Source organism: Microcaecilia unicolor, chromosome 13 (assembly GCF_901765095.1).
Source record: "Microcaecilia unicolor chromosome 13, aMicUni1.1, whole genome shotgun sequence".
Classification (NCBI taxonomy): Eukaryota; Metazoa; Chordata; class Amphibia; order Gymnophiona; family Siphonopidae; genus Microcaecilia; species Microcaecilia unicolor.
In genome coordinates, this window is record NC_044043.1 from 78195112 (window position 1) to 78221396 (window position 26285).

Below are 26285 nucleotides of genomic sequence, written 5' to 3' on the forward strand. Positions count from 1 at the left end.
GAGATCTGAGAATAAGAATTGCAGTAGTCCAACTATGGCAACAGTACCACTTGAGCTATAGTTCTAAAACCTTCTTTCAATAATGAGGATCTAATTGCCTATAACTATAGGCACTTGAAGCACCTTTCGGTGCCTAATACTCCAAATGCTAGAATTGCTCCCTTCTCTTTCACTCTTTATCCTCTCATCCTAACTTCTGGATAAAGAACCTGTGAGCCTGCACTTTCCTTTCCTCCTTTCTACACTCCACCCAGCTGGGTACCTCTGGATAAGCACCTGAAACACTTCTCACTACTTCTGCATAGATCTTTATTTCTGGAACTCAGATCTGGATTCTCTCTTCTGTATAAGAGACAGACCTAGAGTGAACGATTTACATGCTCAGGTCAGGGACACTCTTCACTCTATGGCTGGATATGTCAGGAACTACTTATGATAAAATGCCACAAAGACAATACTGTGTGATCCTCCGCACCCACCACTAGAATCTCCTTTTTGATTCACTTATCAGCACCATGGACTATAACACTATGATAACCCTGGAGCACAGTTCCTCAGTAAAATAGTTCAGTTCCCATCTACTCTGACAACTTCAACATGCTCTTTGCTAGGAGGAGGTAAAAAGGTCCAAAGGCTCTTTTACTCTCACTCTTAAGTAAAACAAAAAAAATCTGAAATACACAAATTTAATTTTTTTCACACCTGACAATTAATTATATGTGTATAAAACTTTATGGAGGAAATACATGCGATCTTGCACCCTCCCCTCTAGCTCAATAATGCACATGTCCAGTGCAGAACAGGAGACAGAATACATGAATTCCACTTTACAAAACTGCATAGTTACAGGTCACATTTAATGCAGCTGTGAAATATATTTATGTTTCTTGTACCACAGGAACAGGTACTTCACAAAACCTGTGAACATAAGATGAAGCATGGAGATACCATTCCTCAGCATCTTCTCTTAAGGAAGGTCAGATATAAGATACTGATCACTAGGTGGTGTGACCACTACTTAAAATGAAAAAGAAAAAAAACTAAATAAAAAAACTTTTACATGGCATAAAAGTAGCAAAAATTTTGAATTAAAAAATGCTTGTGCAATAGGTGGGTAAATGTGGGGTACAAATGTAACAAATAAATAAATGTAATTTGTTATTTTTTTGAATTTTGTTCAAAAACACATCACAACAGTAAATCACCTAATACATACTAATTAATGTGAAAAAAGTTATAGGATCAATTATTACTAGTCTTCAGGTCTTTTAGGCTTCTTGCTTGACAGCTCACCTTGTTGACATGAAGAAAGATCTCTCCTTTCCTCTGAAGAAATAATTGGACAAATCTCAGACCCTGCAGCAATAGACAATTACAGCACTAAAAATACTTGGCTAAAGTCAGAAGCAACTTTATCCAAGTTACCCAGTTTCCTGGTTGGTGATGGTATTTCATCTGCTAACTCCAGGCGCTGCCCCTAGACTAGCGCAGCACTATCCAGATAGTGCCAGGACATTCAGTAGTAATTTTCAGCAGTATTATCAGGATGAATCCCTGGTAAGCAGCACTTATCTGGGTAGGCGCTGTTTCTACCCAGATGCATGCTGTTCTGAGTAAACTCTTTGCTGGGCCCTAAGCAAACAAGTGAACTGAACTCCCATTATAATATAAAATAGTTGGTTCTGAATGCAGAGAGAAAGGGCAGCAGAGGAAGAAACAATAGGTGATTAGCGTTATTTGTCAACCAATTGCTGAAGAAGAGCAACAGTAAACGTGACGCAATCAAAAGCGAGCAATGAGGGAAACGTTACGTTTCTGCCGCGCGCTGCTTTGCACGGGGGATGACGTCATACGCACACCTCGCGTCTGCGGAAAGAAACCAGCCTTACGTACCTGGCCGCGTCTGTGACACGCTCCAATCAAAGAAAGGCCGGAAGTGAGGTTGTAAAAAAAACAACAACACAGGAGGAGGTGGAGGTTGACCTCCTTCCTTCTTGTAAACAGTCGCAGAGCGTGAGAGGGGAGCGCGTGCCATCATGCTGCAGCTGAAGGACTCGGATAACAGCCCCGCGACTTTGCTGCAGGCCGAGGCGGAGAGCGTGGAGGTGCCCTTTACCCCTCCGGGCTTGGCCAGCAGCACCACCACCCTGCGGCCCTTCAACATCCGCGACCCGACGCTGCAGGCCCGTGTGAAGGAGTACTTCGTGTTCCGGGTAGGTCCCTCCTCGGTGTAGGCCGTTTTTTACTGGGTCAGCTGTCTTTTTAGTTATTTATTTGCTGCATTTGTATCCCACATTTTCCCACCTATTTGCAGGCTCAGTGTGGCTTACAGCGTTTTGTTATGACACTGTCATTCCAGGATAAGTACATAAGTAATGCCATACTGGGGAAAAGACCTCAAGGTCCATCGAGCCCAGCATCCTGTCCACGACAGCGGCCAATCCAGGCCAAGGGCACCTGGCGAGCTTCCCAAACGTACAAACATTCTATACATGTTATTCCTGGAATTTTGGATTTTTCCAAGTCCGTTTAGTAGCGGTTTATGGACTTGTCCTTTAGGAAACCGTCCAACCCCTTTTTAAACTCTGCTAAGCTAACCGCCTTCACCACCATACAATTAGTAATGGACAGAGATTAAGTATGGGAAGAGAAAAAGGAAAGTATAGGAGGTGACCTTTCATATCTGGGTGGTTTGGCAAGGTAGTTTAGTAAGACTATAGGTTCTCTTTGTAGGCCTTGTTGAAGAGATATGTCTTCAGAGATTTGCAAAAGTTAGTTATTTCGTCAGTAGTTTTCAGGGCTGTAGGTAATGCGTTCCACAACTGCATGCTTATGTAGGAGAAGGTAGTGGCATGCATCAGTTTGTATTTTAGTCCTTTGCAGCTGGGGAAGTAATTTGCGGGCTGATCTTATGGCGTTTCTGGGAGGTAGTCCACGAGGTTTAGCATGTAGATTGGGCGTCTGCGTGAATGATTTTGTGTACAATCGTCCAGATCTTGAACGCAATGCATTCCTTAAGCGGGAGCCAGTGAAGTTTCTCTCTTAGGGGTTTTTTTTTTTTTTTGTTACATTTGTACCCCACGCTTTTCCTACTCATGGCAGGCTCAATGCGGCTTACATGGGGCAATGGAGGGTTAAGTGACTTGCCCAGAGTCACAAGGAGGTGCTGAAGCCTGAGAGAATTGAACTCAGTTCCCCAGGACCAAAGTCCTCCACCCTAACCACTAGGCCACTCCTCCACTTTCATATTTAGTTTTTTCCAAATATGAGTCTTGCGGCAGTATTCTGGGCTGTTGGAGTTTTTTGATAGTTCTGTTCTTTGCAGCCGCGTACAGTGCGTTGCAGTAATCCAGATGACTTATTACCCATTGACCGTACCAGGGTACAGAAGATGTATCTCAGGAAGAAAGGTTTTACTCTTTGAGTTTCCATATGGAGTGGAAAATCTTTTTCGTCGTGTTCTTCACGTGGGCATCGAGCGTGAGGTTTCGATCAATGGTAACTCCAAGAATTTTCAAGTTTTGTGAGAGCGGAAGAGAGCAGTATGGTGCGGATATGGTGAAGTTGTATTGTGTTAAGTCCTTTCCATCTCGTGCGCTATTCTGAGAACCAGGTTGACTCTGTTGTGTCTCAGAGCAAATCTGAAAATCAGTTTTGTGTTTATTCTGGAGTCTGCGCGCTTTTTCCCTTTTCTAGTAGTAGCTTAAGGCGGATTTCATTCGGGTACACTAGGTATTTCACTGATTCTGAAAGACCTGCAGTCTAAATCTTGTAATGTGCTTCTTTGGTTCTCACCTACTGCTTCGTCATTAGCTACAAGTTTATGTGCCTTTCTTTGGGAGGGGGGGAGGACAGCAGTACTAAGTACTGGAGGATATGTGTTCACAGTCCAATCTATTTCTGATTCTGACTCTTGGGTACCCTGCCTGTTTGTCTGTGTATCCCAGACACCTATAAAACAAACTGTCTTAAAGTTCCGCATACCAAAGTGTGGTAAACATTTGTAGTTCCTGTATGGTACTTGCCAAGCATTGTGTTAACTGCTGGGAATATCCCTACAGTTAAAACATAGAAAATACCACTTGTTCAGTGCATAACAGATAACATGGATGCACTTAATATTGTATATTGAGGTGGCATTAAGTGATCTGTGCTATCTGCTGTGGCAGTTAACACATGTTAACTCTACAAGGTGTAGTTCCCGCACATTCAACACTAAGCAGCTACTGCATGAATTAATACATGCTAAAAAGGCAATTCAGTACATGGGTGTTTGCCCATTGCACATGTTCTAGTAAAGATACTAGCACTTGGGCATCTTGCTGGCACGTTCATGGATATGTGTACACTTACACCATAAGCGCTGTTCTGTAATAGCGCATTCAAGTGATTATAACGGTTAAATGAGGAGGGCATTACATGGCGGGACTCCAGGTCTACGTCTGATGTAACTGTGGGCACGTAAACATAAAGCACACTGATAACCAGGGTACACTAGTATTCTATAACAGAACCTGGCATCTAGATGTCACTGCATAGCATTGGAGTGCCAAAATAGAGGTACCCAGGAGTCTCCTGAGCCAGACTCGTGCCGTGTGTAATATGCCTCTGTCTTGCCCACTGTGTTGTGGCCACTGCAGGGGAAATGGTGGATTGGCAGTGATTTTTCCATCATCTCCTGTGTGGTTGTACTCCTCACAGAGCCCTCAGGGTGGCCCTGGTGTTTGCTTAATAGAATTCCACCCCCCACCCCAAGTATTGAACCACTATGGTAATTGTTAGTATATGCTAATTTATGTGTTAACAGCTTAATGTACATTTTGTAAAAAGCCCCACAATCATGTTTTCGAAACCTGTTAAAAGAATTAATATCTAGTCGTTTCATACTTTGCATGGAGTTCTCATAGGGGATCAGCAACAGTAGAGCTATGATTTGATTATATTTAGATTGACTGACTGCAGCTCTGAGTATTGTGTGTAAATCTAGCAGAATGGAACCAGAATGGAATGGAGTGGCTTTCTTAAGAAGAGCTGAACAGATTAGAGCTCTTCAAACTTAGAGAAGACTGAGAGGAGGCATGATAGAGGTTTATAAAATCATGAGCAGGGTACAATAGGTTCATAAGGAACGGTTCTTACTGTGTACATATTGCAGAGCTGCCAAGTTACCCATCCCAGCAGGGAGACTTTTTTTTTTTGGCCTGTTCTAGTTTTAAACTTACATCCATATTTATTTATTGCATTTGTATCCCACATTTCCCACCTAGTGTTTGTAGTCCATGATGCTATCAATTGAAATCAGTGCTGCAGGTCCCATGATGTATGAGGATGAGGTTGGTAGAAATCCAGGACTGGCCAGTCTCCCTTCTGGAATAGGTAACTTGGCAGCTCTGATTGTGTACTAGGACTAGGTGAAACTCTATAAAACTAAAAGGTAGCAGATTTTAACAAATTGGAGAAAGTACACTGTAGGCGCCATATACTACACGATATTGCCAATGAGCTAATGAGTGTGGCTCACTTCCACCAGATATGGGCAAAACAGTCCTCACACCCTTGCTGAAGGGCTTAGACCTGACATGTCTGTGACCTCGAACTACTGACCAATAGCCAGTATACCCCTGTTCACTAAAATCCTGGAAGCCTGTGTGTCAGCAGACAATTTACTGCATATATAGAAATTTTTTCAACTTGGCTTCACAACCGCACACAGCACAGAAACCTTACTGCTCACCATGACTACATACATCAAAGAACATCTCAATATGGGAGATCTGGTAGTCCTACTCCAGTTTGACATATCTGCAGCTTTTGACGTTGTAGATCACACTATATTGCTTGAACAGCTTGACTGCAGCCAAAAAACAGCAGGTCTATTTGTATAATTTGTAAGATAGTGAGTCAGTAATGGGAGAGGGAAAGGACCTCAGACTGGTGACATCTTAATCACTAAGATTACATAGATCTAGTCACCCTACTTTAATCATAGGTCCTCTACCAACCTCCTCCCTGGGGTGTTCACTCATACACTTTTAGTGCATATGTTTAATATACAAACAATCATACTCAAAAGATTTTTTTATATAAAAGCCAAAGCTACTTAGCTTATTGCAGCTTGAAACAAGGGCCTCCCGTTTCGCCAAATGGGGCTTCATCAGGGGAAGGACGCCTCGCTACAAGAAGCTATGGCAAAATCCCAGCTTGCCATCAGCACAGTAGGATGTTCACACACACTTGTTTATTTTCGATCTGAAGGATTACCTTCGAAAGCTAATCAAAAGATGTATTAAGTTAGTCCAGTAAAAAAGGTATCCTTTTATTTTCTCTGTTTTGATTTCTCTCTACCTTTTAAAAGTGGACTAACATGGCTACCACGCCACTTTACTCATAAAACACTAGTGAAACCCATAGTGCGGTTAAAACGACACACACGAAATCCCATTTGACTCTATCAAATGCCATTTCGGCATCAAAACTGATCACTAAGGGAGGGGGTATGATTCTGTTCTTGTATTTCCAGGTAAGTCAGGATTTTCCTAATATTTTTAGATATATCTCCATATACAAACCCCACTTGGGCCTCATGAATTAATGAGGGAAGTACTCGTGCTAGTCTATTAACCATTACTTTTTGCCAACAATTTGGTTTCAAAATTCAACAGCGATATAGGACGATATGAACCTGATAGCAGTGGGTCCCTTCCAGGCTGGGAAGGAGCCCTGTTTAATTCGCCTAGCATATTTTGAGATTCCAGACAGCCATTAAATATGGCTGTCATGGACCGGAGAATATTCTCTGCTGAGGTTTTGTAGAATTCTGCTTGCAGACCATCAGTTCCTCGGTCCTTCAAGAGAGGACTCTGGTTTTATTGCCCAGGCTATTTCCTCCTTCCCCATAGAGTTTAGAAATCCTTATCCACTCGTGGTTGTTAGGTACTTACAAATTTTACAGATACATCATGCCCTGAAGACCTTTGTTCAGGCGCTTATCATAGAGAATAGCATCATAGCCTGAAAGGATTTAGAAATTTCTTTATCAGAATGTTGGACCCTCCCCCTTTTTGTCTTGAAGGCCCACTATTCTTTAGAGTAGTGTTTGTAGAGTTGGTATTTATAGTAAGTGGGATAAACATAAAGGAATCCTGTTCAGAAGGAATGGATCCTAAGGAGCTTAGCCGAGATTGGGTGACAGAGCCGGAGGCGGGGATAGTGCTGGGCAGACTTATACGGTCTGTGCCAGAGCCGGTGGTGGGAGGCGGAGATAGTGCTGGGCAGACTTATACGGTCTGTGCCAGAGCTGGTGGTTGGGAGGCGGGGATAGTGCTGGGCAGACTTATACGGTCTCTGCCAGAACCGGTGGTGGGAAGCAGGGCTGGTGGTTGGGAGGCGGGGATAGTGCTGGGCAGACTTATACGGTCTGTGCCAGAACCGGTGGTGGGAAGCAGGGCTGGTGGTTGGGAGGCGGGGATAGTGCTGGGCAGACTTATACGGTCTGTGCCAGAACCGGTGGTGGGAAGCAGGGCTGGTGGTTGGGAGGCGGGATAGTGCTGGGCAGACTTATACAGTCTGTGCCAGAACCGGTGGTGGGAAGCGGGGCTGGTGGTTGGGTGGCAGGGATAGTGCTGGGCAGACTTATACGGTCTGTGCCAGAACCGGTGGTGGGAAGCAGGACTGGTGGTTGGGAGGCGGGGATAGTGCTGGGCAGACTTATACGGTCTGTGCCAGAGCCGGTGGTGGGAAGCAGGGCTGGTGGTGGGAGGCAGGGATAGTGCTGGGCAGACTTACACGGTCTGAGCCCTGAAAAGGACAGGTACAAATCAAGGTAAGGTGTACACAAAAAGTAGCACATATGAGTTTATCTTGTTGGGCAGACTGGATGGACCATGCAGGTCTTTTTCTGCCGTCATTTACTTTGTTACTATGACTTCTTAGCTCTTTGATGGAACAATCCATTCTAGGTGGTTTGTATCACCAGCACAATATGTTTGTTAGCCTCAGTGGCATTGGCCCCATAACGTCGTGCTAAACGAACCTGCTTTTCTAGGCTATTTCCTTGTCTCTGGATTTCTTTTTAAATCTAGAGTAACTTACAATATCTCCTCGGAGAATGTTTTTTGCCATTTCCCAAAAAAGGATAAGCATTATCCTTGTGATCTGATTTACTAAGACTGTAGTCCTGCCAACATTTTAGTATATGTTCATGACATTTCTCGTCTCTCTATATGTCTAAGGGGAACTTCCAGATAAATGGCTTCTGGCAGTAGTATTAATTCACTCCACTCATATCATGGCGTGGGCCGATATCTCGCAGGGGCCAATCTCTGCTCCATGAACAGAGGACATTAAGCCAGTAGATATCTACAATTCTTGATTGTGAGCCATGGGTACGAGATAGATGGATATAGTGTCTTTCGGGTGTATATAAAATCCTCCATATATCCAAGAGGTCCAGGTTGTGGCATATCTAAGGAAACCCCTTGTGGGGATTATGGGATCCATCAATAGTTGGATCCCAAAGAGCATTAAAATCTCCATCTAGGTATATCCCCAAACTGCAATTTCATAACCTCTGTTAAAATTTACCATCATATTGATTTGGGGCACATATATAACATAGTACTATCAGTTGACGGGTCTAAAATAAGTTTGGCCATATTACAAAATGCCCCTAGGTATCTTTCTGGACCTTTTGGATCTGAGTTACCTTGCTATTACGCAACAATATTTTAACTCCTCCCTTTGCCTCAGTGGCTATGCAGTCCCCCGCCCACCAGGTTTTGAGCTTCCCATGTTCTTCCGATGACAGATGGGTCTCCTGTAGGAAGGCTACATCTGCCTTGTATCTCTGCAGGGACTGTACAAGCTTTTTGCGCTTTATTGGAGAAGATACTCCCCCACATTCCAAGAGAAAGAGATTAGTTTAACCATAATTCTGAATCCTTCATAGAAAAAGGATGCAACCCCAAAATAATTTCCAAGAAGATTGCCTCTTCCCTTAAAACACTCAGAGAAAACTTACTGCAGTACAAACGAAAGAAAATTACAGCAAGAGTGCCCCTTGTAGTGACATATAATCCAGAGCTAGAAAAACTGAGAAGAATCATAAGATCTACAGCCAGTACTCCAGAAGGATGAATTACTGAAAGTGATATTCCCAGTTCTATTTATACTGGCCTTCTGACAACCACCAAATCTGATACAAAAATTAGTGAAAACAAAACTCCCAATAGAAACTGAAAAAGAGAATGGCACACATCCCTGCAAGATATCAAGTTACAAACTGTGCCAACACATATCACAGGATCCAACAGTCGCTCACATGGGGGAAAAATTATTCAGCATATGGGGATCCTACACATGCTCCTCTTCAAATGTAGTGTATATTATTCAATGCAAAAAAAAAAAAAAGTGAAAAAGGATGCTATGTTGGAGAGACGGGCCAAATGCTTAAGACAAGCTTGAACCTACAGACACCTCATCGGAAACTATAGTGCTAACCAGGGTGACATCTGTGTAGGACAGCATTTTGCCAGACCAGAGCACTGCACTAATGACTTTATGGTGAGAATACTATAAGGAAATTTCAAAACTATCCAGGAATGTAAAACCTTTGAAGTTAAAATGATGAAATATTTTGGCACCCCCACCAGACAGGACTTGGGTGTCCTATCGCATTATAAACAAATTTATATTGCTTTGTCACCCGCTGATCACCCATCCATCTCTTCCTGTTTTATCCTCGTTCCCACCCACCCCCACCTTTCCCATGAGACTGTCATTGGAATTCTATTATATCTCACAGATATATTCTGATATGTCATCATTTGCTCACTTCTGAATTTCTGATCTGAAGAAGAAGGGTTACCTTTGAAAGTTCATTAAAAAAATGTATTGTTAGTCCAATAAAAAAAAAAGGTGGTAACTTTTTTTTTTTTCATTTTCTTGTTGTATTTCTATTTATTACCATAATTGCAAAATGTGTTCTAGACCTGAACTGAGTGGGATAGGGTCGGTATTATGGGACTCTAAGGCTTCATATGAGCCCCAGCACAGGTGTTTTGTATAGTACATCTGAAGCTAAGCATCAGTTTGTGAAATATTTGATTCCTTTAAGTGTAGGAGTTAAAAATATTGTAACTTTTTGTAGAAGATTCTTGATTTGTGGGTGTGCTGAAATAAATTTATCATTGTGCATTGCTCAATGTTAATTTATCATTCTACTGTCTGGAGAACATTTTAGAGGCAATTGAAAGCACCTCTATGTGCTGGCTGGCACAGCTAGCTTAGAGGTGGGTAGTTTGATTGCATGATCAGCTTTCTTCCTACAGATTGGAGTACCATCATCTATCAGTGAAGTGTAATGTGTTCTTTTTGTTTATGGCTTAGCCTGGAACCATAGAACAAGCTGTTAATGAGATCCGTGTGGTTGTCATGCCTACAGAAGATGGAGAAATACAGAGTGTATGGCTACTGACAGAGTAAGTAAAAACAGTGTCTAAAGCAGGCTTTGAGAGCACCAAGTTGTCCCCAATGAAGTTAGAAGGGTGAGGGTATTTGCTGTCAAACACAGACTGATTTATTTAAAGGGGTGGGATGCAAGTAGTTTAGTTCCTTGATGTACCACTGTGAGGTGCTGCGTGCATGCATGCTGGCCCCCAGTAGCTGTACTTGAGGTAATTTGTGTCTCTGCTTTATTTTTCATTGTAGCCTAATGTGTGTGTCTCCCACTCTTTACTTGCAGTCATCCCTAGCCGTCTCCCTCTCAACATCCCCCACCCCTCACACATACATACACTTGCCATCTTCAGCCAGACCTAGTCTGCTACTCCAGCCACCCAGCCAGTTGAAGTTCACAAGACTCTCCCCCTCACCTTGCTGGCTTTCCTCCTGCAGTGCTGCTGCTATAGTTGCATCTCTCCTCCCCCCCCCCCCCCCCCCCCCAAAAAAAAAAAATCACCCAGTCTGTAAAGTTCACTAAAAGCTGATGCCACCACAATGGAGGCTCTGCACAGTACAACTAGTGAATGTGAGCTGCACAGTGCAGTAACTGCTTGCACGGGTCTTACAACCCTCCCCCGCCGCTGTCGCACACAGGACGTCAGACGCACGCACACAAACAGCACAGGTACGCGGCGGGGGTTTGCGGCAGGGGGGGTCCAGGGGGGGGAGTCTGGAAATCGGAGGGAGGGAGGGATTCTTCTGATGTCGCGTTACCATGGGCGGAGCTATTACGAAGCCTACGAGCACTTCAAAGCTTCACTTCCAAGCTGGCACAGAGTCAGCTTCAGAACATTGGAGGTGGGAATTATTATATTAGATTTTCAATGTGTGCCCAACGCAGTCAAGGAGAAGGTCATTTAGTGCAGCATTGGCCAGGCTCTTTTTTTTGTTTTTTCTCCTGTTTTGTAGGATTGACCATTGGAACAATGAGAAGGAGCGCCTGGTTTTAATTACAGATAAATCGCTTCTGATCTGTAAATATGATTTCATCAATCTTCAGTGCCAGCAGGTCATCAGAGTGTCTCTCAATGCAGTTGACACCATTTCTGTGGGAGAATTTGAGTTTCCCCCCAAATCATTGAACAAGTGAGTCTCTTATTTCAGCCTCCTGATCAACAAGTTGTTTTGTACTTTTGTCATGATATGTGTAGAATGTGTTGAAAAATGACTAATTCTCCTTTTGAGAAAAGTTTTCTTGTACTTAATGAGGCCTTTCCCTATACCATGAGAAGTTTATCTCGTCTAGATGAAACATGCGTGGGATATGCATAAAGGAATCCTGTGCAGTAGGATTGGATCCTCAGCAGCTTAGCCGAAATTGGGTGGTGGAGCAGGTGGGGGAAGAGGGTTTGGTGGTTGGGAGGCGAGGATAGTGGAGGGCAGACTTATAAGGTCTGTGCAAGAGCTGGTGATGGGAGGCGGGACTGGTGGTTGGGAGGCGGGAAATACTGCTGGGCAGACTTGTACTGTCTATGCCCTGAAAAAGGCAGGTACAAATCAAAGTAAGGATACACATATGAGTTTATCTTGTTGGGCAGACTGGATGGACTGTGCAGGTCTTTTTCTGCCGTCATCTACTATCTATATATATATAAAAGGCAGACCAAGGTTCTATGAAGCCTCCAGCCAGAAGTGTGAAGCGCCAGAGATATCCAGTTTCCCCATGAGTGAAGGAAAACAGCACAGCACGAAATCCCTCTCTCTGTAACAGTGAAGGACTCAGAGGGGGAGGGGAGAGAGATGCCCTCACTCTCTCTGTAACACAGAACAGCAGGAAACTTAACACTGAAGGACTGGACTCCAAGGGGGGAGGGAGAGAGGGCAGAGGGCAGGGACACACACTCCCACATGCACACTCTGAAGAAAACCTTGCTAGCCCCCGTTTCATTTGCATCAGAAACGGGGCTTTTTTTTACTAGTGTTACTATGTTACACACTGTTCTCAAAAGATGAGTCCTATGTCTATGTGGAACAGAGAGAACTTGCCCTTCTCTAACTCTTCAGAAATGTAGGGGTAGTATATCAAATTTTTAAATACAATTTAACCAGAGCACTTTACATTGCTTCTAATATCTTAAACAATTAAACTATAACAAAGCATATACAAAAAAAAAAAAGCCTCAGGGAGCTGCAGAGATTGAAGAAAAGGCTGGTGGAGGTAGGATCTGACCCTCCTGATCAGCCCTGTTCATTCCAAGGGCTGTCATAGGCCAAAACTTCGGGAGCACACTTACCAATAACTTGCTCTACCAGAGGCTGTTGAAGGCAAGACTGTGGGTGTCAGCTCAAGGAGGAAGGTAATGTTGTCTTGGGAGTTTGCTCAGGGTCGTGCTCCTGCAGAGAGGGGTGGCCTAGAGTTTGTCCAGGGTATTTAAGCAATCCTGCATCAGTTGATGTGTGCATGATCAACCAGAGACTGAAAAATACTGAAGTGTGAAAGGCAGCAATAGCCCCCCATAATGGAAGTGAAGTCAGCTCTAAGCATTTTTGCTCTCTCCATCCACTGATAGAGGAAAATAATTTGCTTGTCTGAATTAGTCTAGCATAGGTAATAAGGAAAAATAGACTTCTTACAGCTCTGTCTTTAGCTATATAATGCTAGACGTTTTCCTCTAGGAATTATTCCAAACCACTTTTGAACTGAGCTATGCTAGGTTTCGTGACTACAACCTCTGGCAACAAATTTCACAGCCTGAGTGAGAAAATAGTTTCTCCAATGTTGTTTTATATTTGCTACCTGTTTCATGGAGTGTCCCCTAACCCTAATACAAGCTGAAGACATAATATATAATGCTGGTCTTTTGCCCATCAGATTAGGCAGTATGTCAAATTTGAAATAAACATAAGTAACTCTTTATTAACCTGTTCAACCCTCTCATGAATGTATAAACCTTGATCATCATATCTCTACGATGCCATTACAAGCAGATGAACTGTCCACAGGGTAAAAAGTGCAAATGTTAAGGCATGTGAGTTAAACTCCACTGACTTATGCCATTATGAAAGACCTTGTTGTTTAGTTGCAAGACAAAATTACCCAGAATAAGAGATCAGAAAGTGTTTGTTCACAGAAATATTCATTTTACAAGATTTCACAATCATAATGTAAGAGTTGCTGGGATCAGCCTTTGTGTGTGAAAATATTTATTGAGCAATTTTTTCTGCCAGGCGAGAAGGCTTTGGAATTCGAATTCAATGGGATAAATGCAGCCGACCTTCCTTCATCAATAGATGGAATCCATGGTCTACAAACATGCCATATGCCACTTTCACAGAACATCCCATGTCCACTGCTGATGAAAAGATTGCATCTTTGTGCCAGGTGAAAGCTTTGGGTTCTAATTAGCATTGTAGTTTCGATTGAGACACTATTTAAAAAAACCTTGATGTGTGATACTGCAAACTAATTCACATGAACTGTGCAGTGTAATATATTCCAAAGGAGAAAACATGATTCTAGAAAGGAATGGCATTGTACCATTTTTGTATATGTATCTAGAATTTCTTCAGGAGTATCTGCTTGGATAGTGCTATGTGAAGAAGACATTTTTTGGTCTTACCAGCTAATTGTCTTTCCTCGAGTCCCTCCAGATAAGTCTAAATACATGGGTTAATCACTTCTGCTAGCAGATGGAGACCGAGAACTACTGGTTTAATGACATTACCTTCTATAAGGGCTTATGCAGTCTACAACCAGCCTATAATGCTGAGTAAAGGGATGCCCAAGTAGCTGTTTTAGAAATCTTATTCTAGGGGCGCTTCTGTATAAAATATTTTAAAATTCATGCTGTATGTATAATACAGGATAGCCATTGTCTGAGTGGTAATTCATTTTAACTTCATATAGCCGATATTGATGTAAAAATGTGAAATATTTTGGTACAGATTTTCCCCAGGAGTACAGTGATAGTGCACTATAAAAAAAATTTTCCGGGTGGAGGTATGTGATTTTACTTGAGCTGAGCAATCGACAGAGTCCCACAGTGCTCAGAGTTGCAGGCAGTGTTGACTTCATGATTAGATCTGTGGCTACAAATGTCAGCAACTGAAAAAAATCAATGCTACCACCCACTGTTCCCCATTCTCAACTCTTGTTCCCTTACCTTGTCTTTATCAGCTCATTCCTTATCTTCTCTCCCCCCCCCCCCCCACTGCTGATTTCTCAGCTTATCTCCCTCTCACCCCCAGTCTCTTCCCCAGTATTGCCTCCCCAGGCCATCCCAACACAGTACTGGTGAAGTAGTTAGGCTCTCCTTGCACCCTGTGTCTGTCTGAAACTGTAAAAATCCTGTACTGTTCAGTCTCATGAAAACAGCATGGGACGTCAGCATTATACTGATCATACTCTGCCAGAGCTGAGGATTGCAGGGCGATAGCTGCCGGTTCATTTTTTCAGTTGTGGCTCTTACATCCTACCACCCTGCAACTTTCTGTGGAAAAGTATGTACGTTCTGCAGTTGCACAGAATTCTCCCAGGAGTAAATCCACTGGTAGAGACACCAGACTCTGCTCCACCTAAGGCACCTATGCCCTAATGGGCCTTCAAGCCTAGGGATACTGTACACCCTGCACAATATACGCAATGGTATCCTTAATCCACCAGGCTACTGTCACCTTTCCCTTTTTGGGACCACAGTGATCTGACTTAAGGAAATTCTTAGTCCTGTTCAAGTAAGGGGAAGGGACTTGATATACTGCCTTTTGCGATTACAATCAAAGTTTACATATTATATACAGAGTCAGAAGTAGCTGCTGTGGGAAACAGACCCAGGTTCTCCTGCTGCAGTAAGCACTAGGCTATGCCTCGAGGCCCAACGTACATCCAATCAATGTAGTCCTGCCATACTAGTATGACACCACTGGCATGGGAGACCTACTTATTAACATGAAAAGGAGACACTATGGGCAGAAAGGATGGATTTGGCTGAATTGTCACTTTCTCCTCAGAAATCACAGGAAGGACTCCCGGCGGGGTGGCCTATAACTCCCCAGATACACCTGCCCAAACAAATAACTGAAGAACACCACTTTTAGTGCCACATTCTTAAGATCCACTTCTAGGATGGGCTCAAACGGCACTTTTTACTAAGACAAATTCCAAAGAGGGACCATTGGACGGACAGGGGGCTGGAGCTGCTTCACACACCTCAAAAACTGTCCATGTCTGTGTGACCAGATAAGGTGCAACCTTGAACCAGGCCCTTATAAAATACAATGGCTGCTGCCTGAACTCGCAAGGAATTTGAGGTCAATTTATTTATTACATTTGTACCCTGCGCTTTCCTACATATAGCAGGTTCAATGCGGCTTACATAGGAACTAGAATTACAAAGTTTTGAAGGAAATATACAAGTTGTAGTAAACCAATCCCATCTTCAGACCATTTTTCAGTAAATACCTGTATCATGGGAATTATAAAGTCACATGGCATGGTAAAAAAAAAACCATACATCTGCTATTTGTGCTCAGCAGTTTTGATGTTGAAGAACGTCACTTATCACCATTACTGGATCTTAATAGTACCCAAAAGTTTGTCTTTACCATCTCATGTCCTTTTGATTTGATCATTCCCATGCTGCAGGCATTTGCCAAAATGTGGTCATGTCACTTAGTGGTGGCCTTTTCCTGCTAGGCTCGGTTTCCTTTGATTCTGTTCACCTCAGTACTACCTACCCCTCATTTCTTAACCTCTGGGCTGCTTTATTCCATGGAATCAAACAGGCAGGTGCTCCGCAAGATCCATGATGAGCAACAAAACAAATCGATAAATTGTCCAAAAATCAAACATTTATTCACCACAACAAGGTGTAGTTCCAATATTTCACCTATTGGTAAAATGTAATCTTCTGTGCAGTAACAGAATTTGGTTTTATAGCCCCTGATGCAGCCCTTGAAAGGGCAAAATAAGGCCGTGTTGGGCTTTTAGTTATGTATTTTTAACCTTGTGATGAATAAAATTTTGATTTTGGGCACTTTTTCATCTATCTGCTGCTTTTATTCCATGCCAGTGGAAGAAATGTGCCATCAACCTTAGAACCTAGAAATGATTGCTCTGGACAGTTTTGGCACAAGGACCCAGATCTGCAACTGCAATTTCAGACTTCTATCCTTTATCAGGAACACTTTTTTTTTTTCCCAAGTCAGGTGTCAAATCAAGTGCCTAAGATTTCCAGAAGCTGAGATGGAATCAGATGGCTCTTGTTAAAGTCCGGCAGCAAGCACACTGCCTTCGCTGTTGGCAGTTTTGCTCTTCTCTAATGACTTTGCTGGACTAGCCAGTTGCACAGGGGTGAACCATCACCCTCTGCTTCTGGATCATGGCTACCACCACTTCTTTGACCTTGGAAAATGTTCCTGATGCAGTGGCCAGTCCCAATTTTATTTATTTAGATTTTGCTCACACCTTTTTCAGTAGTAGCTCAAGGTGAGTTACATTCAGGTACACTGGATATTTCTCTGTCCCAGGAGGGCTCACAGTCTAAATTTGTACCTGAGGCAATGGCGGGTTAAGTGACTTGCCCAAGATCACAAGGCACAGCAGCGGGATTTGAATCGGCCACCTCTGGATTGCAAGACTGGTGCTCTAACCACTAGGCCACTCCTCCACTCTCTGGCAAAGCATAGAACTGTAAGCAGTCTGCCAATATTACAAAATGCAGGTACTGCTGGTGTTCACCTGACTGGGAATATATAGATAAGTCTCCATAAGATCCAAGAATGTCAAATTTCCATTGCACCGATGGCACTAATTATGGATCTCAGGGACTCCATCTGAAATTTCAGCACTGGTTAGGCCTTGTTGACCTGTTAGTCCTTGGACAAAATGTACCCTTGTTTTTGGAAACTACAGAACAGATGGTAAAGCTACTGCCACAACACTCCTCCAACAGCACTGGAACTATGGCCTCCAGCTGTAGCAACTGTGCTAACTTATCTTTTTGAGGACATTGGGGGGGGGGACTTCTATAAAATCATTGGAAAGGGGTCAAGCCAGCCCTTTTGCAGATGACCTTGAAGACCCAGTAGTCCAAAATAATCTGAGCCCATCTCCAGTAAAAGCCCTTAACCAAGCTCCCACCGGGAGCACCAGAGCATGGGTACCTCCCATGCCTCCAGTTCTCGTCTCAGTCTCCTCTTCAGCTGCCGTGAAAGAAACGTGCTCCGCTGAGAAGCCCATGACTTTCCCAGATAATACTTCCAAGCCTCTCTAAAGTAGCCGTTTGCTGAAGAAAAATGACTTGAACTATCCTGGGAACTTTGGATTCGCTGAGGTCCTTCACCATTTTCTGCAAGTTCTTTCCAAACTGCACTTTCACTTTTTTTTAAAAAAGGGAATCTTACCAGTCTGTGTCTTTCATCACATCTGCAAGCCAGTTCCTGAGCCAGAGGAGATGGCACACCACTGTAGCTATATTTTTAGCCAGTGCTCCTATCAAATTGGGCAAAGTGCCATCCAAACAGGTGGAACATGTTTCCAGATATGCTTCTGCGACCCCCCCCCCCCCTCTCCAGGACCCTACTATGGACTCCTCTGGCAGCTGTAGACCACTGAAAGAGACCCATGAGATGTACGTGCCAGAAAATCACCACCTGCAAAGCTAGTGAGCATAATTGAAAGGATTTTTTTTTTTCAACAGCATTTCATCTGACAGTCCTTAAAGGATGTGCCTCATTCCACTGAAGTAATCCTATTCTTGGTAATGGCAGATACAAGGCATCCACCTTGGGCAGTTGTAATATTTCTTTCTCTGTGGACACTGGATACTGCCAGGCTATAGCCATACCCATCTTCAAGCCTGCTTCTGGTGTGTCCTAGTCTTCTGTGACCATATTCTTTGATCACCCTGTGGACAGGAAAGGCCTTGGCTGTTGGTTTAGTGGTGCCCTCAAACAGCTGGTCCCCCAAAGCACTATCCTTTGAGTTCTTCAGTACTGAGAGTACCTGAGATATTAACACCAGCTTATCCCTCTGGAAAATTCAAACTTTTAGTAGCTTCACCTGGGAGGACATATCACTGTTAGATTCCTCTGCAAGTCCTGACAGCTCCCCCAGCTTCACTGGTGTGTCCATGGAATCCAAGGACACATCTCTTTCAAATCCTTTGCTGGGGTCAGCTTGGCTCTCGATGGTTGAGGGGCCATCCTAGGGCTGCTAGTCAGAAGTGACCACTCATCATTCCTCCTGCCAGAACCTTCTTAAGATAGGCCTGGTGCATCAGCAAAATAAATTAGGGCTACTATCCCCATTCTTTAGCAGCTGTGCTCTGGACCCTACAGGCTTACAGCCAGGGTCCCTCCCCCCCTCCCAAATGGACTCAGCTCTACCATAGCTCCAGACAGAGTGACTGGTCATTTCTGCCAGAACTGCAGCACCAGCTGCTAGTCCTGATGCTGGACCAGCAGGTTATACAGCATCTGCTGTGTTTATCCTGTGCTACCACTTCATGTGGCCTGCTGAAGCGTCTGCATGGCAGCCTACTGAGCATTGGCACAGACCAGCTTTCCTTCTGCAGGGCTTCTCGACTTGCAGTGTTCAGTGATGAGTGCTTTGCCTTTTTTTTTTAACAGCTTTATTCAATGAACATTGCAAAAAGCTCCTACCTCTGGCCCCTCTGCCCAAAAGCAGAGGCAGATGCCAAATTACCACAGCAGTTGCCCCCAACAGAAATCCCAGAAGGGACACAAAAACAAAAAAACACTTTAACAACTAGTCTGCATACCCTTTTCCCCATATATATATATTTTTTTTTTTACATTTGTACCCCGCGCTTTCCCACTCATGGCAGGCTCATTGCGGCCTACATGGGGCAATGGAGGGTTAAGTGACTTGCCCAGAGTCACAAGGAGCTGCCTGTGCCGGGAATCGAACTCAGTTCCTCAGTTCCCCATAGTCTTAAAACTTGAATTTCTGCTACAGTCCAGAAAATTAGAACACACGTCTTCTAATAGTTAAAAAGGCTTTTATTCTTGCCACTTTAAAACACAACCCAACCTGGCCATGTCTTGCCTCACTAGAGGCTGCTTCATGGATTATCAACTGTGTGGTAAAACAAACATTAAAAATGGATAACTAAACCATAAAATAGAATACTGTCTCAACCTTGTCTTTAGTGTGCATATCAGTTTTATCAATTTTCTATAATTAACCCATTAGTGCCCAATGTTCCCATAATGAAAACATTAGGCACTAATGGGTTAATATTAAAAACTTCTGGTAGCATATAGAAAACTGATTACAGAAACCTAGGATATATGTACAAAATTAGGACTAATAGACTACAAAATACATTTATTTGAAGTTTGAACAAAGAACCCGAAGAGAAAATATATAAATAAAATGATATATATATATATATCTATATATATATATATATATATATAGATAGATATATCATTTTGAAGCTGGAGTGGAGTCAGTACATTTTAACTGACTGTAGTTCTACCAGAGTCCTGTGTAGAACAGCATAATTTGTTTGAAATGACGTATTTATGCAGTCTGGAGCCATAAGTTGAGAGTCGCAAGGTTTGAAACTGCAAAACACTCTTCAGTACAGGTGCCTTATTTTTAAGAATTTAATTTTGTAAAGAGGCCTTGAAAGGGGGGGGGGGAGGAATTTTATAAAAGATAGCAAAGTTCTGTATGTTTGTGTTGTGGGTTAATTCATTTTGTTTTAATTTTATTTTTAGATAGAGAACTTCAAGACCCAATTAATCCAGGCTGTGAAGAAAGCTCACAAAGATTGCCCTCTGCCGGGGAGACCCAATGGGGTGCTGGTGCTTGAGCGACCTCTTCTTATTGAAACTTACATAGGGCTGATGTCCTTCATAAACAATGAGGCCAAACTAGGCTATTCTATGACAAGAGGCAAAATCGGATTTTAAATTTTCCTGGACATCGCCGATCCAGATCAGCAGTGTAGGTGGTTTTAAATCTTAGTATTGCATTTTAATTCACTGCATGGCAGATTATGAAAAAGACATTTAAAAATAAATTGAACTTATGAGATGCTTTTTATTGCTGCTTACAATGTGAAGAACCCACAGCTGAGCACATGGGGGGCCCTAAATCAGTGACTAGCAGCTTTTAGAAGCTGAAAATGGAGGATAGGTTTAGGACTTGCTCTAGACACAAGTCAGAATATACAAGATCTGTACTGCACAAGGTTGGAATTGCCTAGTCCTTTTGGTCTGTTTAGAGCTCTGTGTGCCTAACTCATCTACGACCAAGATCTGACTGTAGTGGAAACTTAAAGATTTTTATAAGATGAGGAAGTATTCAGTTGTCAATCAGTTTTTACATCTGCTCAAAACCCAAAAAGCATTCCTGCTAACTTGAACTTGTAAGTGGAGATGAGTTGGCAAAAGATGTTGCAGATTAGCAGTGGTTATTTCTGTACTTCTGATCTGGCTTTTGCTCACAACCTGTGGTTTGTTTTATGTAGGAATAAAATGTCTGCGTCCAGCATGGCAATTCCCATCTACTTCTGTTCAAACCTACTTGCACTAAGATTGTAACTTTATATTCATGTGAATGTATTATGGATAATTAGGTAGTAAAAGTTTGTCACTGTAGGTCTGTTTTTTTACTATAATTGACAAGGCGTGTTTTTGAGGGTCAAAGATCCTGTCCCCAATGTTCCTTTTTTTTTTTTTTTTAATTCCCCTTCCCCCTCAATTTTCACATTAAGGGAAAAGTGGATTCTGATAGTGTGTAAACCAGGATTCCTTCCTTGTGCTGTCCAGAGGGAAATATCACTGCCAATTGTGAAGCTAGAACACGTTTCTATCTAACTCTATAAGAATATGGCTAAATTGTAGTGGACTGCAGCTATTGATGTGCCTTCTGTTGGCCATTCAGCATCCTTTCCGATCTCCAGTGGCACAACTACCCAAGCATAGATGACAACTCATTTCTCATCCCCATTTAAGCAGGTCTGTAAATATCATTTAAGGTATACTTTTCTGGACCTATGAATGTTTGAAATACAGCTTTCAAAAGTCTCCTACTACGATTGTGCTGTCTTTTTCTTGGTACTCAGGAAAAGTGTTTGCTCTGGCATTGTTCTTCTGAGAATACATAAGTGTGAACCTAGAGACCTTCCAATGTGATTTTCTCAACTTGACATTTATGCTATATGTAGTGTTGGGCAAGGACCTTGAACCTCTGTTGCCCAGATGTAGATTGAGCCTTTCATGGCAGGTGTATAGACTTCAGTTTGGAGAAAGTACGAGTTCCATAACATAGGAAATAGTTGCCATATGAGTATCTGCAAAGAGATTACTGAAAGAATGGTTATCTACTTTTAACGGGTTCTTCACGGACAGCAGGATAAATCTGCCACAGTTGAGGGTGACGTCAACCCTGATGGTATCAGGTTCGATCCATTATACCAGAGTCAGTCTGGAAAAAAAAAAAACACCTCTGGGCATACGTGTATGACTTCTACTGTGACTGTTGCAGCTGCCCCTTCCGTTCATTACAAAGCTTATTCAATTTCAACCACAAGGGGAGGTGGTAGGGTTTGTGGCTGATTTTATTCTGCTGGCCCTGAAGAAACTTTGTTACAGATAAATGAACATACTTTCTCCATGGACAAGCAGGATATAATCAACTACATGTATAATTCCCAAGCTGAGGGTGCAAGGGTAGATGGATGCTGAAACCATTGTCAACGTTGTGAGATGTATCTGCAGGAATACCTGGCAAAGAAAACAGCTCTATCTTATGAGCTTCTAAAACTTGCCCTCACCCCATTGGATGGATGTGAAAACCACGGACACGTTGCATCTCCCTTCCCCTACTATCCTATCTTTTATTGTAGGTCTGCCCCATCCGCTGTCACTGTTGTCAAATGCACACTTCTCTATTTTTGTTTAGAATGTAAGCCACTCTCTCTTTTTGATGAATGGGAAAGAAAGTTCTTGATTAAACTTGGCAACTGGAGCCGTTCTTTGCTGCAAACAATGGAAACAGAGTTAGGTTTTCTAATGCTATTTTTTGTTTCCCTGATGAGCTTCCAGCCACTCACGATCTAGGTTATTTTACCCCATAATTCCTGAAGGAAAATCAGGAACTTTGTGCAATCTTCCTTGGGTTTGCAAACATAGATATTTTTCGTAAGTGTCAGGAAATTATGTGAACCAACAACTGAACAGCTTCTGCTTTTATAATCCCAAAACGATGCAGTCTAGCTGCTGATGAATATTGTAAGCTTTGGAAGGTCAGGACTGCTCAGAGTGCAGTTGAATGGCTGTGTATGTATACTTATCTCTCATGCCATATGCAGTAGGATAACCACACATCTACAAGGTGAGAGATGTTATAGAAAGAAGAAAATATGAAAGTGTAAAATACAGGTGTACTTGGTTCCTAGTAAAGTTCTGGGCTGAACATGGAGTGCCACTGTTCCGGTACATTGTTGATAGAGAACAGGAACCTGAATCGTACCTGTTTGAGACTCAAAAAAAAAAAAATTTGAGGGCTGTCTTTTCTTTTTTAAACTTCAGATAGGAACATATATTGGATGTAGCTGTAGGGTGGTTGTCCTGAGAGTAGAAAGAAAATCAAAATTACTTTAATTTCAATAGGTCAGAGGGGAGAAAGGTTAGGCCCAATCCTCACTGGGCATGACATTCAACTTATCAACAGTTCCCTCTTATAGGAATGGAGAGGATAGATTTGCAGTTGTAGACTTAAACTTATACAGATAGGTATGGATACATAAGTAAGAGGAAATGCCTCCCGCCTCTGCTAGCCTCAGGACCAGTGAAAAGTGTGAACTGAAGCATCCTTGCCAAGAGGTACCTGTTCTTCAGCAAGCAGCTGTTTGGCAAAGTCCACCTGTATTTCTGAGTCTCTAGACACTAGCAATGCTCTTGCAAAAAAGGGTCCCAAGCCTACTGCTGTTCTACTAGCCCCTGTTTCAGATGAGAAACCTGGTATATCAAGAAAATGTGTGTTGGGGGAAAATCGACTATTGCTCCACCCAAGCTTAAAATGGCAGCAGTTCCTACATCTGCTCACCATCCCTGTGGTTCCCTTCTGAGCCATGTGTTGGCTCTGTGGTGTCTCTGCTGCTGGTGGAGACTTTACCAAGGCCTTTACTGTAACTCTCAGCAATGCTGTATCAGCAGCTGTCTGGTAGCACCCCAGTGAGATAGCCTCCCCTCCAGAATGTGGCAATCCCTTCATGCCTGCTGGTTTAGAGAAGGGGTTCTCAACCCAGTCAGAAAGGGTTTCAGGATACTCAACATGAATGTGTGTTAGAAATTTGCATGCAAATTTCTTTGAGGTGTCTGCCTTGTGGATATCCTGAAACCCTGATAAGCTGGATGGGACCAGAGGACTGGGTTGACCATCCCTACTTTAGGGTCATTTGTTTGACTTTCTATATGACCTACTTTTGATTCAGCTCCAGGCTAAGTAACCTGATGATGTTCTCTAGAATTTCTGCCAGACAGCAGAGGGCATGCTGGTCCTGGTCCTATGTACCAAAACAGCCCCATCACATACCTCCACCATGCTCAACATTTGTGTTAAGGTTCTACAGTGCCAAATAAAAGGAAACTCCTCATTTCAACACAGTCCTTGGTGGCATCTGTGAATGGTCATCACTTCTACCTCCCAATCCCAGATTGGATTGGGAGAGGAGAGCCAGAGGCCCACAGGGAAGGCAGTTATGGGGCAGGCAACTCACCCAAATAGCAGGAAGACCTACTGAAAGGGGTCATGGGACGGGAAAGTGCTGCACTTCACCTCATGCCCAGTTTGCCCTGGTCCATTTACCAGTAAACACTTTGATTTCAAGCTTGTATACAGTTACACAGGTATAAAAATGTTTAATTTTATACAGAAATGCAAACTTGTACCTATATCTATGATAACAATATACAAAAAAAGCCTGTTCTGTTTAATGTAGGTCAGTAAATTTGGACTAGAAAACATACTTATTTCTATACCTACCTCATTCATTTTTATTTTTTTTTGGTTATTGATAGAATTAGAGCTGGACCTGTTTTAACAAAAGAAATGGTTGCCAATGTGGGGATACATTTTTAGTTACAAGTAGTTATGAGCTGAAGCAAGAATTGAGGCATACCAGTGGGATCACTTGAAGTCTGTGCCATCTGTCTACAACACCAGCTGAAGCCAAATTGAACTACTCAACGGGGCAAACCATCACAGGACTCAACACGTGATGCAATGAGGCACGGGTGACTGGGACTCCTAACTGACAAAGTTGCCTGCAGGAACTGCCATAGTACTGATCTGAATACTTGCCTATAGGTGGGTTTTGGAAGATTTGGCCCAGCATCGCTACTGGTTTCATATACTAAGATAAGGCTAAAATGGATGGATGGAGCCCACTGTACCTGAACCCATTAAGGAGAAGTAAAGAATGAAATCTGTTTCAAGGAAATAAGCATTCTAACGCACAATGATAAGCTTAATTAATGTGCCCCAGAGAAAGTAAAATCACTCACTCCTGCAGGAGATCAGTGGCAGATGTGGGAAGAGTGATTCTACTTTATTATGCTTTAATACTGACTAAAAGGTCTATTTAACAACCCATACTACTACTACTTATTTCTATAGCGCTACTAGACATATGCAGCGCTGTACACTTGAACATGAAGAGACAGTCCCTGCTCGACAGAGCTTACAATCTAATTAACCCATAGCATGCATTTATCACACTTCCTATTATTTGTGAGGGGAGAAAGAAGACATTACATGCTAACAACACCTTAATCAATAGCCACCTAAGATTTACAGTAATTTAGATTATAGTATCAGTTTTTTCTGAATATTGTAAAGCAATTTTTGATAAACAGCATATCAAGGCAATTGCTAAAATTCACCTAAACAGGGGGAGGCAGGCTGTACATTAATCTATGTTTCCAGTCTCATGGTAGAGATATTAACTTTCTCCAATGACTGCATGTATATGTGTTCAAAAGCATAATTTGCTTAATGTAAATTTTTTTAAACCTGTTTTATTTTCTTTACATTAAGTAACAAGACCTTTTCATTGGATTTCAGCATTGACTTGTCCAGAAATCTTTACTAACCTCAGGACAGCACTCTAGCTCAGGGGTTCTCAACCCCAGTCCTCAGCACACACCTAGCCAGTCAGGTTTTCAGGATACCCACAATGAAGATGCACCCAATACTGCCATTGTATGCAAATGTGTCATGCATATTCAGGTTGGGGATCCTGAAAACGTGACTGGCTAGGTGTGTCGTGAGGACTGGGTTGAGAATCCCTGCAAGCTTTAAGCCCACTCTCCAGCAGACCTCTAAGCAAGCTGCTTTGAAACAATAAATATGTGAATATCTCAATATTGCAGCATCTGGATCAGGGAAATAAAAACCTCAATAAGGGTAAGTCTGAAGTCAGGGGCAGAACATATTTGTAAGTCTTAAGCACCAGGTAAGGGGTCCTTTTACTAAGAGTAAAAAGTGGGCTTAGCACACCCTTGTGCTAAGGCCATTTTTACTGCACCAGTAAAATGGTCTATTTCCCATATTTTGAATAACAACCATGTGCTAATGTTAAGCAAGCCAGAGGGAAACACTAACCAAAGTGCAAAACAGTGAAGAAGACCACAGATGGAAGGGCAATGCAGAGCCAATCCTGGGAGGAAGCAAAGGTTGAGGGATGCAACTCAGTCCCTGTTTTGGCAAACATCTGCTTCAGGGGGTCTGTTGGATATAGCCACAGTACAATGTTAATAGTTTAAAAACAGTTGATGTACCACCTTGTCAGACAAGTCAGAGTGGT

At 42.6% G+C, this 26285-nt stretch overlaps 1 protein-coding gene across 2 annotated transcripts; it reads left to right on the forward strand.

Annotated features, from left to right (window-relative positions):
- Positions 1 to 1953: 1953 nt before the first annotated feature.
- Positions 1954 to 25640, forward strand: TPRG1L (tumor protein p63 regulated 1 like). Of its 2 annotated transcripts, XM_030185990.1 has the most exons (6): positions 1954 to 2213; positions 10387 to 10478; positions 11410 to 11586; positions 13669 to 13822; positions 20188 to 20416; positions 24499 to 25640. In XM_030185990.1, the coding sequence occupies exons 1-5, from the start codon at positions 2037 to 2039 to the stop codon at positions 20380 to 20382; spliced, it is 795 nt and encodes a 264-aa protein (XP_030041850.1). In that variant the 5' UTR covers positions 1954 to 2036; the 3' UTR covers positions 20383 to 20416; positions 24499 to 25640. The 2 variants fall into 2 exon arrangements, with proteins under 2 accessions (XP_030041850.1, XP_030041849.1); XM_030185989.1 differs by lacking the exon at positions 24499 to 25640 and having other exon boundaries at positions 1955 to 2213; positions 20188 to 21506.
- The last annotated feature ends 645 nt before the right edge of the window (positions 25641 to 26285 follow it).

Coding starts and splice junctions, on each gene's coding strand:
- TPRG1L (XM_030185990.1), top strand. CDS start 2,037: ATGCTGCAGCTGAAGGACTCGGATAACAGCCCCGCGACTTTGCTGCAG. Junction 10,479..11,409: donor AGTGTATGGCTACTGACAGA/GTAAGTAAAAAC, acceptor CCTGTTTTGTAG/GATTGACCATTGGAACAATG. Junction 11,587..13,668: donor CCCCCCAAATCATTGAACAA/GTGAGTCTCTTA, acceptor TTTTTCTGCCAG/GCGAGAAGGCTTTGGAATTC.